General features: G+C 55.7%; 8 protein-coding genes across 8 annotated transcripts; all 8 read left to right on the top strand.

The window, feature by feature from the left end:
• Positions 1 to 231: 231 nt before the first annotated feature.
• Positions 232 to 972, top strand: LMJF_35_1760 (conserved hypothetical protein; the record flags this gene model as incomplete). Its single annotated transcript, XM_003722520.1, has 1 exon — positions 232 to 972. The coding sequence occupies one exon, from the start codon at positions 232 to 234 to the stop codon at positions 970 to 972; it is 741 nt and encodes a 246-aa protein (XP_003722568.1).
• A 448-nt stretch (positions 973 to 1,420) lies between these two features.
• On the top strand, positions 1,421 to 2,056 carry LMJF_35_1770 (conserved hypothetical protein; the record flags this gene model as incomplete). Its single annotated transcript, XM_003722521.1, has 1 exon — positions 1,421 to 2,056. One exon carries the CDS (start codon positions 1,421 to 1,423, stop codon positions 2,054 to 2,056), a length of 636 nt encoding a protein of 211 aa, XP_003722569.1.
• A 432-nt stretch (positions 2,057 to 2,488) lies between these two features.
• On the top strand, positions 2,489 to 4,147 carry LMJF_35_1790 (putative DNA polymerase epsilon subunit b; the record flags this gene model as incomplete). Its single annotated transcript, XM_003722522.1, has 1 exon — positions 2,489 to 4,147. One exon carries the CDS (start codon positions 2,489 to 2,491, stop codon positions 4,145 to 4,147), a length of 1,659 nt encoding a protein of 552 aa, XP_003722570.1.
• A 1,431-nt stretch (positions 4,148 to 5,578) lies between these two features.
• On the top strand, positions 5,579 to 6,577 carry LMJF_35_1800 (conserved hypothetical protein; the record flags this gene model as incomplete). Its single annotated transcript, XM_003722523.1, has 1 exon — positions 5,579 to 6,577. One exon carries the CDS (start codon positions 5,579 to 5,581, stop codon positions 6,575 to 6,577), a length of 999 nt encoding a protein of 332 aa, XP_003722571.1.
• A 1,056-nt stretch (positions 6,578 to 7,633) lies between these two features.
• On the top strand, positions 7,634 to 9,019 carry LMJF_35_1810 (trypanin-like protein; the record flags this gene model as incomplete). Its single annotated transcript, XM_003722524.1, has 1 exon — positions 7,634 to 9,019. One exon carries the CDS (start codon positions 7,634 to 7,636, stop codon positions 9,017 to 9,019), a length of 1,386 nt encoding a protein of 461 aa, XP_003722572.1.
• A 1,374-nt stretch (positions 9,020 to 10,393) lies between these two features.
• On the top strand, positions 10,394 to 11,215 carry LMJF_35_1820 (conserved hypothetical protein; the record flags this gene model as incomplete). Its single annotated transcript, XM_003722525.1, has 1 exon — positions 10,394 to 11,215. One exon carries the CDS (start codon positions 10,394 to 10,396, stop codon positions 11,213 to 11,215), a length of 822 nt encoding a protein of 273 aa, XP_003722573.1.
• Positions 11,216 to 13,101: 1,886 nt separating this feature from the next.
• LMJF_35_1830 (conserved hypothetical protein) lies at positions 13,102 to 15,321 on the top strand (the record flags this gene model as incomplete). Its single annotated transcript, XM_003722526.1, has 1 exon — positions 13,102 to 15,321. One exon carries the CDS (start codon positions 13,102 to 13,104, stop codon positions 15,319 to 15,321), a length of 2,220 nt encoding a protein of 739 aa, XP_003722574.1.
• A 1,282-nt stretch (positions 15,322 to 16,603) lies between these two features.
• LMJF_35_1840 (conserved hypothetical protein) lies at positions 16,604 to 17,068 on the top strand (the record flags this gene model as incomplete). The annotated part of the gene is made up of 1 exon (XM_003722527.1): positions 16,604 to 17,068. One exon carries the CDS (start codon positions 16,604 to 16,606, stop codon positions 17,066 to 17,068), a length of 465 nt encoding a protein of 154 aa, XP_003722575.1.
• Positions 17,069 to 17,133: the final 65 nt, after the last annotated feature.

The raw sequence follows: 17,133 nt of genomic DNA on the forward strand, positions 1-17,133 counted from the left end.
CCGTGCTGACCTGCGTCCTCTCTCTTGTTCCCCCGTAGCGTTCCCTGCGCGCGACGGGAGAAGAAATGCATTTATGTAACTGGCTTGATACTCATTCTCAGTCGAATAATAGCCTCCTTTCTCGTTCTCCCCTGGCCTCACTTTTTGTTGCTCGGCTACACTTTAGGAGTTTGTTTTCCTCATGTACTTGAAGGAGAACCACAAACACCTTGGTTCGACACTCTCTACAAAATGATTCCGCCACCTGTTTTCAGCAAGCCCCCGGAGCTGCAGTTCCGCGCGGGAAAAATGAAGTATACCGGCGGAATGGTAACAGCCGACAAGCGAAAGGGTTACCTTTCGTTTTTCTCCAGTGCGAGCACCGTTGAGATGATATGGGCTTCGGAGTCTGAGAAATCGGCACCCATCGTGTTGCCTCGCGGAAAGACCACCGTTAGCTTTGTGACCCAGTGCAAGACAGGTCGTGTCTTTTTGTTCGAGGTAAAGGAGAATGACGAGAAAAAGCAGTACTTCTTTTGGCTGCAGGATAAGTCGGAGCAGAAGGACAGTACTTATTTAGCAGGTCTTGAAAGCATGCTCGCAGAGCGCATGGCCAACAATCGACCTAAGACAACCGTCAACCTTGAAGATTTCAAGAAGATTTTGGCGTCGGTCTCCAAGTCGAAAAAGGATGTAAAGCTAACTGATGTTTTGTCTTCCTCTATTGTCGCTGAGGAGCTGAGCAGTGACCCTGCTTATTACAAGGCGAAACTTATGGACTACTTGCCGAGAGACGGCGGAGAGCTGGATGACATTCTCTTTCAAGTGAAAAACCCGCAGGTTTCGCAAGCGACCGCACTTCTGGAGGCTGCGCTGCAAGACCCTACAACCTACAAGCAACTCTGCACCTTATTCGGTGTTCCAGATACCGACCCCAACGGAGGCGTTTTAGCGTTTCTCAATGGAATTATTGCGGCGGCGAAGAAGCCCTAAGCGCGATTTTTTTATAGGCCACATGCGCTCAGTGCTTTTTGTGCTTTCGAATTCTCGGCTTGCTATGGTAGTCTACTGGAAAAAAACGCAAAGCTTTGCAAAGAAAAAAATATTGCTATTGGGCAGGCTCTCGACGGCTAGTTTTTTTTTTTAGTCTTGCGGATATGGATTGGTGACGCTTTATAGCCGTTTGCACCATCTACATCAGAACTGAAATGCATGGTGGCGATGTCGAAGACGGCCAGCATTTGCTGTGGGTTCGCTTTGTACTGAAATCCTCAGTGTAACCAAAACAACGAAAGAAAAAGCGGATATATAAATGCATCAATATGCTCAGCATCTTTCTCATTTCTTTTCCCCTTTTTGAGCTCCCTTCATTTTATGCTGCTCTTGTGTATTCCTTCTGCTTTATGCTTACGATTTAGACTGCAGAACAGTACAAGCCAGTATGATGAGACAAAGTACACGCCTGTGGCAGGGAATTCAGCCTGAGCTTCATCGCTACTCTCACGCGACATTTCACGAAGGAACGCATAGGCAGGCCCCTGGCGATTCTACGCCATGGCGTGATGTCTCTTCACCAGTCAACAGGTTCCGTGCGTGGTGGTTGGCGCCGGCAGCCAAAGGAAGTGTTATCGCTGCCTGGTGCTTGACATGTGTTATCAGCGCATATTGCTTTAGCATTCAGCAAGATGCAAAAGGGACTTACCTTCTGAACAATGTTCTGCTTCGCAATCTGCACGAAGAGTCACAGAGAGCTAACGCCAACGAGGGGCGCGCGGGTGAGCTACAAGAGGCAATGCGGCAGTATCTTTCTGAGGAAAAGAGCCGCAAGCGAAGCGCCGCCAAGCTGGAGGAGTACGTGGCGTCTAGCGAAAAGATGAAAGCCGGGATTGTGAATTACGAGTTAGAACTGGTACGGGAGCGAGGGAGAGCCGATGCCACACACGAGCGTAATCAGCAGTTACTGAAGGAGCTGATGTCTGTGCGAAGAGAAATGGCGCAGGTTCAGAAGGACAACGCCACTTTGGTCATAGAGGTGGAGAAATTGCAGCGGTTACTGAAGCGTTTCGGTCAGCTATGAGTAGAGATTGAAATGTCAAATGCATTAGTGACACTTTCTCAAATCCTACGCCACTTCGGCGGATTCGCTGCTGCCGAAAAAAACACGGAAAAATGCTAGGGTATTTCCAGGAAGGTACTGCTTTCCGAGCTTTAGAGGCGGCGAAACCAACAACAAAATGACGAAATGGGCCTCAATGTCTGAATTTTGCGCACTGATTGTGTGGTGCAATAAATCGCAGTTTTCCCTTTCAACCGCAACCGCTTCTTGGATAAACTCTGTGATCGACGCGGTAATTCAAACCGAACTATCGTGCTATTATTTTTGACCCCCACTCTCTTTCAATATTGCCACTCTGTTTCTGTTATTTCCTTAGGGGAAACTGGAGGAGCTCACCATTCCACACAAAAAGGAGGCGAAAGGAAAATCAGGATCCTTGCATCGAAGGAGGCAATGAGGGAGCCCAAGGACGAGATAAGGAAGTTTGCACAGGCGTACAAGTACAACTTGAAGCCATTGGCGGTCAGCCGCTTTGCCAGCTTCCTGAAAAGGTATGGCACTGGTGAGGAGCACCGCCGCGATCTCCTGCGCGACTTGTTCAGCTTGATTGGAGAGCAATGCTGTGACAATCGACTCGTTGATGAATTGAAGGCAGATGCGGTCATCAGCTTGCAAGAAGCAAAGATAAAAGGATGCCTAGGCACCGACGGGTCATCTTCCGTGCAAGTCGTCTCTCTTGGCGCTGTTCCCAAAGTCTTTGTTGACGAGGTAAGTAACGAACTGAGGGTGAGCAGTTCCTCGGCTGCGTTGAACCGTCTGCAGTGCCTCAATCAGCGCTATACACTCGCTCGTCGGCGTTGCTTGCGATGCGGCCTCTACCAGAAATCAGTGGATCAGCGTTCGCCACATGACGGCTCCCTGGCTCTTTTGCCCACCTCCGCGCTTGAGGGGCTCGATCCAGGCCTTCAAGTCGCTGTGCTTGGACTTTTGGTCGTGCGGGATGACGAAGTATTCCTGGAGGATTTAAGAGGACAGATTAAGCTAAAATTCAGCGAACAGTCACGGGTCACGCAGCACTGCTTTGTGGGAAATGGGTTCCTGACTGTGGTAAGCGGGCTCTGGGTGAACGGCATTCTTCAGGTCACTCGAGTGGACCTCCCGCCAGCAGAGCGGCGGGAGGTGACGCTGCGGGATGCCGGCTCTGGCATGGACCTATTCGGGTTGGCTCCGCGCAACCCCATGGAGGCTTTGCGAGAGGAGAAGAAGCGGGTGCAGAGCGTGATTATCGTCATGGCGCATGTGCACCTCGACAAGGCGGGCACCATGAGCAAGCTGGCTCGCTTTTTTGAGCGCATGCAGGGCTTAAGTGAGTCAGAGCTGCGCGACGTCACTTTTGTCTTCACGGGAGACTTTTCTTCCGTCCCGCTTCACTTTGGCGACGCGTCTCACTTGCCTGACATCTTCGACAACTCGGACCGCCTGCAGATCCTCCTCGACGGATTAGGTCGCTGCATCGCCGCCAATGCTCCCACTGCAGCACAGCATAGTCATTTCGTGCTCATCCCGGGTCCCAGCGACATGACTCTCTTGCAGGGCTTTCAGCCGCAAACGCCCATTGCCACACAATTCGCCAAGGGTGTGGAGAGTCGAACAAAGAAGCTCACTGTTGCTCCGAATCCATGCCGGTTGCGCTTTTACACACACGAGGTTATCATCGCTCGCCGTGATTTCCTGCGCGATCTCCAGCGCGGCGAGTTGCTCTATCCGTGGGACCGCTATCGCACAAAGGAGCGTACCGACGCGGCACTGGATCGGGGCGCTCCTAGTGGGGCTGGGGCAGCCGCCACAACGTCGTTTGAGCGCGTTACCAAGACACTGCTAGACGAGGCACACCTGTCACCCAGCATTGATGAGGCGGTTTTGTGGGGAGCAGACGACGCCTTGCGCATCCCGGTGCTGCCGCACACGATGCTGCTGTGCGACTCAACAGAGCAATGGGAGTGCCATTACAAAGGCGTTCACGTCGTGAACCCCGGCTCCTTTGCCGTCAACGGCACATTCCTTTGGTACACCCCCGCAGACGGGCAGTGCAGCCTCAACAAACTGGAGTAAGGAGATGTCTTGCTGACGCAACCGCTACTGACACGTCACTGGCTGTCGTGTAGCACGCGTATTCGTGCTTCCGGCTGCGTACTGCTTCGACCGCTTCCGTGAAAGCGGGAGAGTTTCACAACTGAAGAGCCCATTTTTCACTAGAGGCTCGTTATTTCTTTTTTTATTTCCGCACTTTCCTGTTAGCTGGTGCGTATCGATTCATAGAAGGTCGTGCTCATAGATGCGAAGGGTACGCGTGTAGTTGCCCAGTTACAATGAAGCGCATCCTTTTTTTCATGTGTGTGTGTTTGCTGACCAAGTCAAGCGAACTCTGCTTCATGACCGCCAGTCCTTGCTGCTGTTATTTATTTCTGGAAGCGGCTGTTCTCACGACGAGGGGAAGGGCACCTCACCGTTGCACCTCAGGGTCGAGTACATCGACTCTGTGTGTGGGGAGGCCAAGCAGCACCCCCTATCCCTGCCAATGCCGAACCACCTGCGGTGGTGGCGCGGGGTCAAGCACCCGCGACGTGGTGGTGTGAGAGCGCTTCATCGCTGCTCATGCCGGCAGCCATGCCGTGGATGGCGTTGCGTCGGGGCGGCCTGCGGCAGCGAGCACGCGTGTGCCGTCCATGTGGTGGTGGGCAGCGTGTCCGCGCGACGCGAACGTGCCCCGCCCGGCCCTCGCACTGCCCACTGGTGGTGGGTAACCTGCGTGCCGCCGCGAGGGGATGCACCAGGGATGGCGACTGGCATGATGTGAGCTGCTGTGAGGCGACATGCGAGGCGGTGCTCAGCCGACGGAGTCGGCGCACTGCTGCACTGGCGCATGTGCGCGGCTGCTGTGCCCCACGAGATGGGTCTGTGACTGGCCGGGGGCAGCAGAGTGGCGTCGGGCTCCTGCTGCGCGGCAGAGAATGGACACACACGTCGGAAAGAAAACAAAATGATACGAAAATTAAGAGACCGCAAAAGCGGATCACACCCAATGGAGGTTGGTCGACACACGCGATGCCGTAAGTTGGCAGACTGAAGCTGTCCCATAAGACGAACGGTCGGCAGATGAACCCACGGAATAGTCGTGCATGTTCGTGCTAAGCTCTCTCCAACTGAACCAAAATCGTTAGATGTACCTGTTCACACAACGCGTCTAGGCGTGGAAGAAAAAGTTTATTTCGTGCTTGTCTGTCACGTTTTTCCCTTCCTCTCAACATCGATTTACATTTTTCTAGCCTTCTCCTCGGGCGGGTTCCTGTTGCGTGGGCGTTCAGGGAGACACAGGGCCGCACGCATATATCGGGATCACCCCGTAAGCCACAGAGAGAGACGCACACGCGCGGTTATAAGCACACACGCACAAGGTCACCGAAGCTTCAAGGGCGGCTCTGAGAAATCGGAGCGGGACTGCTGAGCTCTGCTCTTCTCGAGGGTAGCCGCGCGCAGTTGATCATGAAGCGTCCTCGCGGTGGCTACACGGACTCCAACGACGAGCGCGCCGACAAGGTGCACGCCTTCATTAAGAGTCTGCACTTTTCTGTTCCGCTCTACCGCCTCCGTGAGCAGCAGGACCGCCGCGAGTGCCCCAAGTGTCACAAGCGTCGCCTCTTCTACTGCTATGACTGCCTCACTACCGTACACCCGGAGTCCCACCCACCACCGCTGGCACTGCCACTTAACGTGTACGTTGTGCTGCATCCCAATGAGCTTCGCGGCAAGAGTACTAGCTTGGCTGCGTCGACCATTTCACCCGACTTGCACATCGCCGAGTATCCGGCGGTGCCGGAGCAGCTGGAGCCAGAGCTGACGCTGGTCTTGTATCCTAGCGAGCAGAGCGTGGAGCTGCACGAGGTGGAGCATCTTGACCAGTACAAGAACGTCGTCTTCATCGACAGCACGTGGCAGCAGAGCAAAGCGATTGCACGGGATGAACGGGTGAGCAAATTTAAACACGTCCGCATCAAGTCGCAGACGTCGCTCTTCTGGCGCTTCCAAAACAATGATCCGACCTACCTCGCTACCGTCGAGGCGATCTACTACTTTCTGCGCGAGTATATAACACAAGTGAATAGGCTGAAGGCACAACTGGAGCACAGTAGCGGCAGCCTATCACCACCACCGCCCGCGCACCAGGTCGAGTCGAAGGACAGCAAAACCTCCACGTCGGCTTCCAGCGAAATGACTCCGAAGACCACAGATGGGTTGGCAAGCAGCGCCGACGCCACCGCCTTCTACCACGGGGAAGTGGATGACCTCCTCTTCTACTACATCAACCAGTACATCGGCGTCCAGCAGCGCTACACCAGCGGCAATTTGAACAAGTACACCGATCGCCACTTCAGCGGGTACATTATCCAAAACACTTCATGGGATGAGCTCGTTGCGCCGCCGCCGGCTGACAGCAACACCAGCGAAAAGGTGACCGAACCGCCACGCGAGACTGTCGAGTAAGGGTCGGGCACGCAAACATGTGTCTCTCTTCGAATGTGTGTGTGCGCGTCCGAGTTGGCTCGAGGCTTCCACACACTCAGAAGGCGAAGCAGTCGTACGATGACCGCGTTCACCTGCATATCACTGGTGTTTACGTGTGTAAAGCGCATGCCTTGGGCGCTTCTCCTTCAGTGCGATTGCCAGAGAGAGAGAGCACGCACACAAGGTCGTTTCTCCAACAGCCTCCCTCCCCCACCCGTAAACACGCGTAACGTCCATGAAAACGAAAACAACGCGAGAAAAAAGTTTATCGAGTCACATCGCCCCCTTCATGCGACTTGATCCTCATTTCCGTTTCCAGCGTCCGTGACGCAGGTGGGTGTCTCGAACGAGGAAATAGTCCTCTTTCGTTGCGCACGAAAAGGCATAGCCGAGCTGCGTACGCACGACTTTTACAGCTATCTTTTCTCCCGCTGTGTGTGTGCGTGCGAGTTGCCTCTCCTTGCAAGAAGCGACGCAAAAGGTGCGCTGAGCAGAGCAGATCTCTCCTGCCCTCCACCACCTCCCCCGAGAAGGAGGTGTGCTATGATGGACGATGCGTCTGCGCCCTATATGGGCCACCCCCAACACACAGAAACGTCCATGCTTATGAGGGCACATGCACACCGCCCTCCTCCTCCGTGCAGCATCACTCTGCCTCATCACCATCGCGGCGCCTCTCGCTGTGTTCTACATCGCCCAGCGCACCATTTCTCCCCGCCTCAGTACACTCACGCGTCACAGCACACACACACCACACTACCCGGCATCGACCTGCGGCCGAGTCGAAAACGTGCGTTTGTGCGTGACTCGAGGGTCGCTCCGTGTGTCCAGCGCATCCCTACACTCCTCAAAGCTGCTTTTAACATATCCTTCTTTTCTGTCTTGCGTCGCTTGTAACGATACTCCTCATTTTGGCATCTACATCCAGAGACACACACACACACACACACACACACACACGCACGCATACACACAGATAGCGACAAGGCAGGTGCATTCCTGTCGTCTTTGGTGTCGCAGTTTTCTCTTCCCCGAATGCCGCCGAAGCGGAAATCGGCGATGCGGAGCGGCGGCGCAGCTGCAAGTGCGTCACCTATGGCCGCGCCGCATGTCGACGGCAAGGATATCTGGTTGGCGACGGATGCCCTGCAAAAGACGAATGCGATGCGCAACTACTTCCAACTCGAGAGGGACCGCATCATCGCCTTCTGGAACATCTCCAAGAGGGAGCTCGAGGGCATCAAGGAGTCGATTCGGGAAAAGGAGCAGGAGAAGGCAGAGCAGGCGGAGCGGCATGAGGTAGAGAAGCAAATATTCAAGCAGAAGATCCGCCACCTACTGTACGAAAACCAGGTTCAGCTTTCTACCATGAAGGAGGAGACGCAGCGTGCGCTGACAAGTCGGGAGGAGGAGTACCGGACGAAAGAGAGCACCGCTGCCCGCAACCTGCGCGACACCAAGCTGGCGGACCGTGAACTGGAGGTGCGGCATTTAGAGCAGCAGCGCGCGCTGCTTACCCAGCAGGACAAGGAGATTGCAGAGCAGCAATCGAATTTTGAGCGAGAGATCAAGGAGATGCACCTCCGTTACGAAGACTTGCTGAAGAGTGTGCGCGAGGAGATGGACGAGGCCCGGAAAGAGGAGCTCGGCCGCATCGAGGAGCGTAAGGAGAAGCACATCGCGGAGCTGAGGGAGACCCACGAGCGCACCTTCAACGAGATCAGGGACTACTTTAGCGAGATCACCTCGAACAACCTAGAAACTATTCGAACTCTCAAAGATGAGGTTCACGCTCGAAAACGGACCGAAACACACAATGAGCGTGCCATGTACGAAGTGGCGCAGCGGAACAAGCGGCTCACCGAGCCACTCGCCAAGCTGGAAAACCAGAAAAAGGTCCTTGGGTTGGAGCTGGAAAACTACCTGGCAGACAAGGAAGCCCTTGCAGAGGTGAAGCGGTCCGTCAAGGATACTCAGCAGGAAATCCAAACTGTCTCCTGGGAGCACGAGGTCCTCTCGCAGCGTTACGCGAAACTTGTCGAGGACCGTGATATTATCTTGAAGAAGTACAACGCCATGCTCCAAGACATCCAGCGCAAGTCGGCGTTCCGACGTGTGCTGATCCAGAAGAAGCTGGAGCTGGTGCAGACGCAGTTGGAGGGGCGCGATGCGAAGCTGACGGAGTTGCTGAAGCGTGCGAACGTAAACCCTGATGACTTGAAGGAGCTGGAGCAGAAGGTGCACGACCTAATCTCGGAGAAGGACAAGACCATCGAGGACCTGAAGCAGCTGCTGTTCCGCCTTACCACCCAAAGCGAGCGCGTTGTCGCTACATACGAGTCCTACATGGAAAATAATGGTGTGTCGGGGTGGGTTGGCACCTCAGGCGCTGCATCTGGGGCAGCGTCGATTCGTGCATGAAAAGAGAAAAAGGCAAAGATGAGTAGTGCCACTAGAGCACTGTTTTTTCTCGTAGCTGCTCGTCATTGATCATGATACTCGCGCTGCTTTGGTGCTCACTAACCGTATACGTCTGCCTGTGATGGTGGTGCTTGTCAGCGCGGATGAAGGAGCCGTGCACGGCCCTTTGCTGAGCCGACTTCCTTCCCCTCCTTTTCTTTTTCCCCTCTGTGTGTTAGTGCGTATGCTCCAGCGGCATTGGAGGGATGCCTTCAGAGGCGTTATGTATGCTACTGTGAAGCTTTGTTGCCCGAGTTCATTTTTTTTTTCGATTCTTTGTTTGGACTTTCGAGAGGTCATCATTGCGTCTGTCGTGCACACGCAGTGAGCTCACACACGCATGCTCGCGGATCCGTGTCACGCCCTCCTTTACGGGCTTCTGCTTCAAGGGTGCTTTCCCGTCGACCTGTTTCTTGGTTCCGGTGCACGTGCTGTTTTGCCTTTGCCTGTGACGCTCTTTCCTGTGTGTGTGTGTGCATGTGTGTCGGTGCATTCGGTATCTGGCTCGCTCTTCGCCCATCTCTGACTCCGCTGCACACCTCCTGCACACTCGCTTCACGTTGTGTTCTCATGTATGCTATCACTCCGGTGAGTGCTCGTTCCTCACCCCCTTCCCCTCTCTCGGCTTCCGCCTCGTCCACCTCGTTGCTATGGCGGACTCGCTTCCCGAGTCGACCCACCGACCCACCCACTTCGAAAAAGCCTGGAGGAAGAGAGCAACTCTCTTCCATACAACCTCCTTGTGAATACACAAGCACACCTACTCACACGGGAAACGGAAACAAAACATGCCGCACCGCGTGCACACGCTCCTCTGTTTTTGTGTTGTTTTGGTTTCCAGGGGGCGGTCTGATGCTGCGATTCCAGTCTCCTCGTCGTTCCGCTGATTCAACTCATTGTTTCTCATGCACTTTCGTCCCTCCTCCTCCTCCTCCTCCTCCCTTCTTTTGTTGATTTTCCCTCATCTTGCCGGATTTACAATTGTGGCCAAACACTCGTCTTCACGTTTGCCGTTTTGTGCGTGCGCGTCACACCACCACGCACGCACTCACACGCTGACGAAGCACATGCAACAGCGAGAAAAAAAAAGAGGTACGCATCCGCGAGTTTGTAGCCCGTTTGTGTGTGTGTGTCCGTGTGTGTATCCTCACCTCGAGGTGTGTGCAAGCAGAAAAGTGACAAGTCCGCCAAAAAGGAAAAAGAGGCGGACAATATCCCTCCCCTTGTCCCGTTGCACCGTTACGTACGCAACGACTCCCCCTCATCCACCCCGAAAGTCGAACGCAAGCAGGAGGAAAAAAAGAAAACGAGCAAGCACACACCACCAAAGAGCCCATGCCCGTTTACGATATAGCTGCACGAAAGCGAAAGAATCTGCTGCGCCGCCGGGAGGAGGAGGCCGCACACGCAGAGGACGACAAGGATCACTCCCCGGATGAGGACGAGGAAAAAGAGGACTTTGAGGATGATGAATATGTGGACTCGGATGAAGAGGTAGAAGAAATGGAAGAGGTGCCCCCGAAGGCGCCAGCAGCTTCGAAGAAGGAGGCAGCCGACGCTGCATCCAAGCCGGCTGCCACTGCTGCTTGTGCCACCCGTGTGGAGTTTAGTGAGCCGGCGCAGTGGGTGGAGCGCATGGCCCTCACTTCGACCCGCTCCCTTCCGAGCGACCTCAACGCCGATGACGACCCAAAGCGCGAGGAGGCGTTTATTCAGCAGACGCTGCTATCCGTGACGCGTGGCATCTCGCTTCTGGAGGAGGCTAATGTGCCCTGGAAGCGGCCGGATGACTACTATGCCGAAATGTACAAGAGTGATGTGCACATGAATGATGTGCGGCAGGCGATGGAGGCCTCTAAGGCGCGCATCGAGGCACAGGCGCACCGCCGCTCCATGAAGGAGCAGAAGAAGTACGGCAAGGAGGTGCAGGCAGAAGTGCTGCGACAGCGTGCCAGGTACAAGCGCGACATGCAGGAGAGCTTGAGCGACTGGCGCAAGAAGCGACGCGGTAATGGCTCGCTGCAAGACATGTTGAACGACGACGACGATGTCGATAGGGATGCAAAGCGCTCCAAGGCGCAGCGCACGCCTCGAGTACGCAATCTGCGCCCGGGCGGCAACAAGCGACCTGGCAAGAACGCGCGCCGTCGTCGTTGATTCGCTGGTGTCTGTGTACACACTCGTTACAGGGGTGGTGATGGAGCATATGGAGCTGTGCTTGGAGCCGTGTGCCTGCACATGCGTGCCTTTTTTATGTTTCTAAAGATTTTCTGATCGGTTAATAAGGCGAACCCACCAGCGCATCTGTGTGCGAGCAATATCTACCTCTCTCTTCTCTTCCACTAGGCCTTCATCATGCCGCGATTCCTTCGCGCGGAACAGCGTGAGTGTGGAGTGTAGCGCCAGCGGAGGAGGAGGAGCATGCGTCGGGCTAAGAGCAGGGCTTGTGGTGGCATCACACATGCGCACAAACACAAACAGCTGTACAGGCGTCCAGCCGGTGTCTAAGGATGAGGAACACCAAAAAAAAAACAAAAAAAAGCGCCTAAAACGCTCGCATACGTACACCGTCTCATCGTGAAGTGGAACATGTGTGTGCATCGGCCTCCAAACAGCTTCGCATGTGCAATGTGGCTGAGACTCGTCGCGGTGAGGGGCGCGCTTGCGTGCTTGCACTGTTGCGTATGCCTGCCGCGCATCCTTGGCAGTGACCACTTCCCTTTTCCGGCACCGTCGTGCTCCACTTGCGGCGCCGCACCTCGAGTGAGCGTATGATGCGCGCCAAGCAAGAGAAAAAAAAGGAGCGCTGGGTGGTGTTGGTGGGAGAGGAGGCTCTGCTGTCTGTGTCTTCCTCTCCGTTTAGCCCTGCTTACCCTTTCGCTGTCTCCATTCGGATGTGTGGTGTTGCTGCTTACTCTCTGCGCTGCTTCTCCGCATTCGGGCCTGCCACTGCTTTCTCTCTCTCTCTCTCTGTGCCTTTCTCTATGATCGCTTTTTCCGTGCTATCCCGTGGTCTCTAACTGCGATACGCTCACTTCGCTCACCCTTGTCATAATCTGGGCCTCTGCTTTTTCACATTGTGCCGCATTCTATCCGTGTTTTCACAACACATGCCAAACAACCAACAAAACCAATAATGGGGACTCTCTGTAGTGTTTATTCACGAGAACCACTCATATTTTTATTCCTGCCTCAGCACTACTCACCCCCACCGACAGGTTTTGTTGGACACCTCTCCCTTATTAACCACTCCATCAGTCTGCCCTACGTCGTTGCACTGTCGTTGATTTTTTTCTTTTTACGTTCTTCTTCCCTGCCTTTTCGTTGATCTCGTTCGACAGCTGCACGCACCGCTGCCTGCCGTCTGGTTCGACTCGTTTCGCACACCTCGCTCTCTTTTTCCCTCTATAGCCTCCCCCTTCTTTTTATCATCATCTCTGTCCTTCGCATTTTTTAGGGGACAGAAACCAACGCGTCGCCTTTGCTCGTCTTCGCTGCTGTGAGAGCGTGTGCTGCGTCCGTTTTCGACACGCACGCACGCATACACACTCTTTGCCTCTCCGTCGGTGTCCCTCTCAGTAAACGCTTTAACTATATATTCTCGTTGTGTTCATCGGTGTTCCCTATCTGTGCCTCTGCTCTCTTCGTATCTTTGTGTTCTCCCTATTCTGCTTTTGGTTGTTTTTTCGTGCTTCTCGGATGGGTGTGCGTTGGAGTCGTCGTCGTTCTTGTTAGATTGCCCCCTCCTCCCTCCTCCGTCCTCCTGTGCTCCTCTTTTCTTTTCTTTTTTACCCTGCCGCCGTCCCACGTGACTCTGGTGCGGAGAGTGCACGTAAACCCAGCACACCTAGATCTGGTGCCCTCTGCGCAAGCTCGCGCTCCGACACATGCACTCGTAAGCTCATGCAATTATTTTAGACACGCAAACCAAAAAAAAACGGGAAACACAGGCATCCGCAGAACGTGAACAGCGTCCCCACAAAAGTGCACTCTACGACACACAAACACACAAACAGCACGCAACTAAATCCCCCAAAAAGAAAATGCCATCTGAGTCGTGTCGGTGGTACCCGGATACGGTGACGCACCACAAACAAGGTGACAGCTACACTGTCTCTCGTGGCCGCAACTGCAATCCGTTCGACTTGGCCACCTGTGATGCCCGCATCACCGAGTACGCCCGCGCCAACTGCCATGAGGCGAAGGCAACCGCCGTTATTAACGCGCTGCACCCCCAGTTTAGGGGCCTGACACACGGAGTAAGTTGTGAGTTTCTGCTGCGTTCGTCCATCACTCAGCTCGGCGTCAATGCCGTGAATGTTGAGATCGAAATAGACCCTAAGCAGCGCCGCGCAGTTGTCAAGATGGATCTCGTCGCCCTGACTCCCCTCGCGGTGCTCATGCTGGACTACATTGTGGTCGGCGCCCACGTCGGCAAGCTCTTCGCCTTGGAGTCGAATCGCGTGGTGCGCAATACGGACTACATTACTCGTCTTTTGCATGCCGTCAATCAGCGTGGCCAGCCGCTGCTCGTGTACGGCACCGATGAGGCGCCCAACTGGGACCTGAAAATCGTGGATGGTCGCGTGGTGGCGTATCTGCCTGTGCTGCCTGGAACGTTTACGTACAGTGGCGAGATCCATGGACTGCTGCCCACGATCGGAATGGCGCTGCGCAAGGGTACCGCGTACAAAGACCTCATCCGCCTGCATCAAGAGTTCCACGAGGGCTACACGCGCGTCGCCGCGTCGTCGGGGGTTCTGATGGTGCGTGGGTACGCCATGCACTTCCGCACTGTATTTGGCCGCGTGGTGGACAGCCTTTTGCCGAAGGGGTTGCACTCCATGAGTTCTCGCCTCATTGAACCGGAGGAGGGTCTGGCGGACGCCTCCGCTCGGGAGCGCGTGCTCGTTTTCTACGGCGACTCAATCGACGATCTCACCCACGTTCCCATTGAGTTTTACACGCTAGAGTCGTACCGTGAGCAGGTGCCCTTCTCACTGCGCAAGACGCTGGCGGACCGCTGCAGCACGACGAGCAGCATCCTGCGTGCCTTCAAGAGTGCGCCGAAGGGCGACTTGCCGTGCTGCGCGTACGTGTGCAAGGGCGGGCAATTCACGGAGATGCACGCCGACGACTGGATCGTGACGGACCCGAAGCAGACGACCTACGTTGGGATCGAGAATCCAGTGGTGCAGCAGGAACTGGTGCAGCGGTACACGTATCAGCAGTGCGAGTATGCGATCTTGTCTGCGATTGCGATTGGCGACATCACCAGCGACGGCGTCCTTTTCACTCGCTACTTCCCGTCTCCGTGCTTGAAGTCCCTCATCCTGTCCCGCGCGGTGTGTAAAAAGCTGCGTGCCATCTTTTTCACCAAAGCATCTCGCCACTACGGCTCTTTTTTCAGCCAGGACGATGCGGCGATGCTCGGCGACCTCAACACGTTCGGCATCGCCGTCTTTGAGGTCAACGAGCAGAAGGGGGAGGTGTACCAGTACATTCGCCGCCCCGGCCGCGACGCGGGCGCCTTCGTTCCTCTCGAGCGTCGTCAAGAGTACGTCAATGCCACCTTCTTCGGCGTGTACGGCTCGAACCTCGTGGCGGGTGACTTTGAGGCGGAACTGATGACGCTGCTGAGCGGCATCCTGCACATCAAGAAGACGTGCCAGCATCCGCTCTTGAAGGACACAAAGCCGGTGGCGCTCGTAACGGGCGGCGGTCCTGGCGCGATGGAGGTCGGCAACCGTGTGGCCAGGTCTCTAGGCATCCTCTCGTGTGGGCTCATCGTCGACTTTGGCAGCGTGGCTGCCAAGCCGGGCTCGACCATCAACGAGCAGAATCAGAACCCGTACGTGGAGGCACACTTTACGTACCGCGCTGACAAGCTCGTGGAGCGGCAATCGGACTTTAACTTAGACTTTCCCATCTTTCTCACCGGTGGCATTGGCACAGACTTTGAGTACGCATTGGAGGAGGTGCGACGCAAGGTAGCGACTGTGCCACCCAACCCGGTTATCCTCTTCGGCACGCCGGAGCACTGGGGCGCGAAGATCTCGGGCCGCTTCCAGGCCAACCTGCACAGCGGAACCATCAGAGGGTCGGAGTGGATTTGCACCGTGCCGTGGGTCGTCTCCACTGGCGCGGAGGCGCTGGAGGTGTACCGGCATTTCTTCGAGGGCAAACTGCCGGTGGGGCCGAACAAGCCAACAAATGATCGTGGGTTTATGGTCGCCGCTGAGTACTTGGCGAAGGCGAAATGAATGTGCACCTGTACTTGAGTGTGCACGCACGCGTGTAGGAGCAACGCAACCAGCTCCTCAGCACTGCGCGCTGAGGGCGAGTTCGGAGGGTGGTGCCTCAGCTGACGGGACCAGAGGCCCTTTCTCTTTGCACTCATTGCCTTTCTCTTTGATTTTTCTTTGATGCTTTCCTCATTGGCTGGCACGCGTGGTGGTCGCATTGCTTCGTGGTACTCCGCCTCGCTTAGCTGTCAAGGTCTGGGGTGCGTATCAGCGAATCTCTGCCTGTTCAGGCGGGGCGGGGAAGCGATTACCCATTGTGTTGGAGCGTTGCTTTCTTTGCACGTGTCTTTCATCGCTCTTGCCTACCGCTGTTGTGGTCAAATGCTTTTTTTTGGCGTGGCGCTCCGCCTCCACTTCCTCCGTCGTTTGGTCTTTGCCCTTTCCGTTTAGGGTGTAGGGGCTCCATAGGGCCGCGGCGCTACCATAGCGATGCCTGTCTTTTTCGCTTGTACGTCCTCCCTTCCTCGCCTTCACGACGAGGGGAAGGGCACCTCACCGTTGCACCTCAGGGTCGAGTACATCGACTCTGTGTGTGGGGAGGCCAAGCAGCACCCCCTATCCCTGCCAATGCCGAACCACCTGCGGTGGTGGCGCGGGGTCAAGCACCCGCGACGTGGTGGTGTGAGAGCGCTTCATCGCTGCTCATGCCGGCAGCCATGCCGTGGATGGCGTTGCGTCGGGGCGGCCTGCGGCAGCGAGCACGCGTGTGCCGTCCATGTGGTGGTGGGCAGCGTGTCCGCGCGACGCGAACGTGCCTCGCCCGGCCCTCGCACTGCCCACCGGTGGTGGGTAACCTGCGTGCCGCCGCGAGGGGATGCACCAGGGATGGCGACTGGCATGATGTGAGCTGCTGTGAGGCGACATGCGAGGCGGTGCTCAGCCGACGGAGTCGGCGCACTGCTGCACTGGCGCATGTGCGCGGCTGCTGTGCCCCACGAGATGGGTCTGTGACTGGCCGGGGGCAGCAGAGTGGCGTTGGGCTCCTGCTGCGCGGCAGGGAACGAGCCTGCACATGTGGAGCGAAAAATGTCGCTCTAAGTGCTTTGTGCCAACCCCCTGCGTCTGAGACAAGTACATGTTGCCTGCGGGCTCTGCACTGCTAGTTGCCGTGCATGTTGATGACACTTCTTCGTTTACTACCGCTCTTTTCGTCTTTTTGGCACTCCTTATTCACTCAGCAACGCCCACTCAAACGCACTAGCGTATCGATTCGCATGAGGCACACGCAGGGTAACGGGGCATGAAATCCATCATGTTGTCTGGGTTGCATTTTCGCGGCTGGATTGTCATGAGTTCTATCTCGGTCCTTGTCTTCACCGCCGTCGCTGTTCCAGCTGCTTACATCCCCAAAACATTCTGGCGCACCATCTACGTCGCTGTCGTCACGCCAGTGGTGTGGGTAGTCTACAATGTCGCCCTCTACTTTGTTCTCTGCCGTCCTATGGTGCACTGCACTAGCATGTTTAGCCGCGGTGAGTGCTGCAAGACGAAGCATGCGGACGATACAGGCGATGCGACACTCTTAACGAAGGAGATGTACCAGCTGAGCAACGTCTTGCACTCCCTCAAGTGCGAAACGGCAGAGATGAATGCTGCGACGACGCTAATCAATAATCAGCTTGACGGGAAGACGGCTGAACAATCGCCGCAGAAGGACGCCTACAGCTCTATCACGGCACTGACGCCAACGATGCGTTCCCCATGACATCCCCAACACTTTGTGTGTAGATACAGCGCAAGGTGCGTTGGTTTTTTTTTCTCGTTTCTCGT

Source organism: Leishmania major, chromosome 35, assembly GCF_000002725.2.
Source record: "Leishmania major strain Friedlin complete genome, chromosome 35".
Lineage (NCBI taxonomy): Eukaryota > Euglenozoa > Kinetoplastea > Trypanosomatida > Trypanosomatidae > Leishmania > Leishmania major.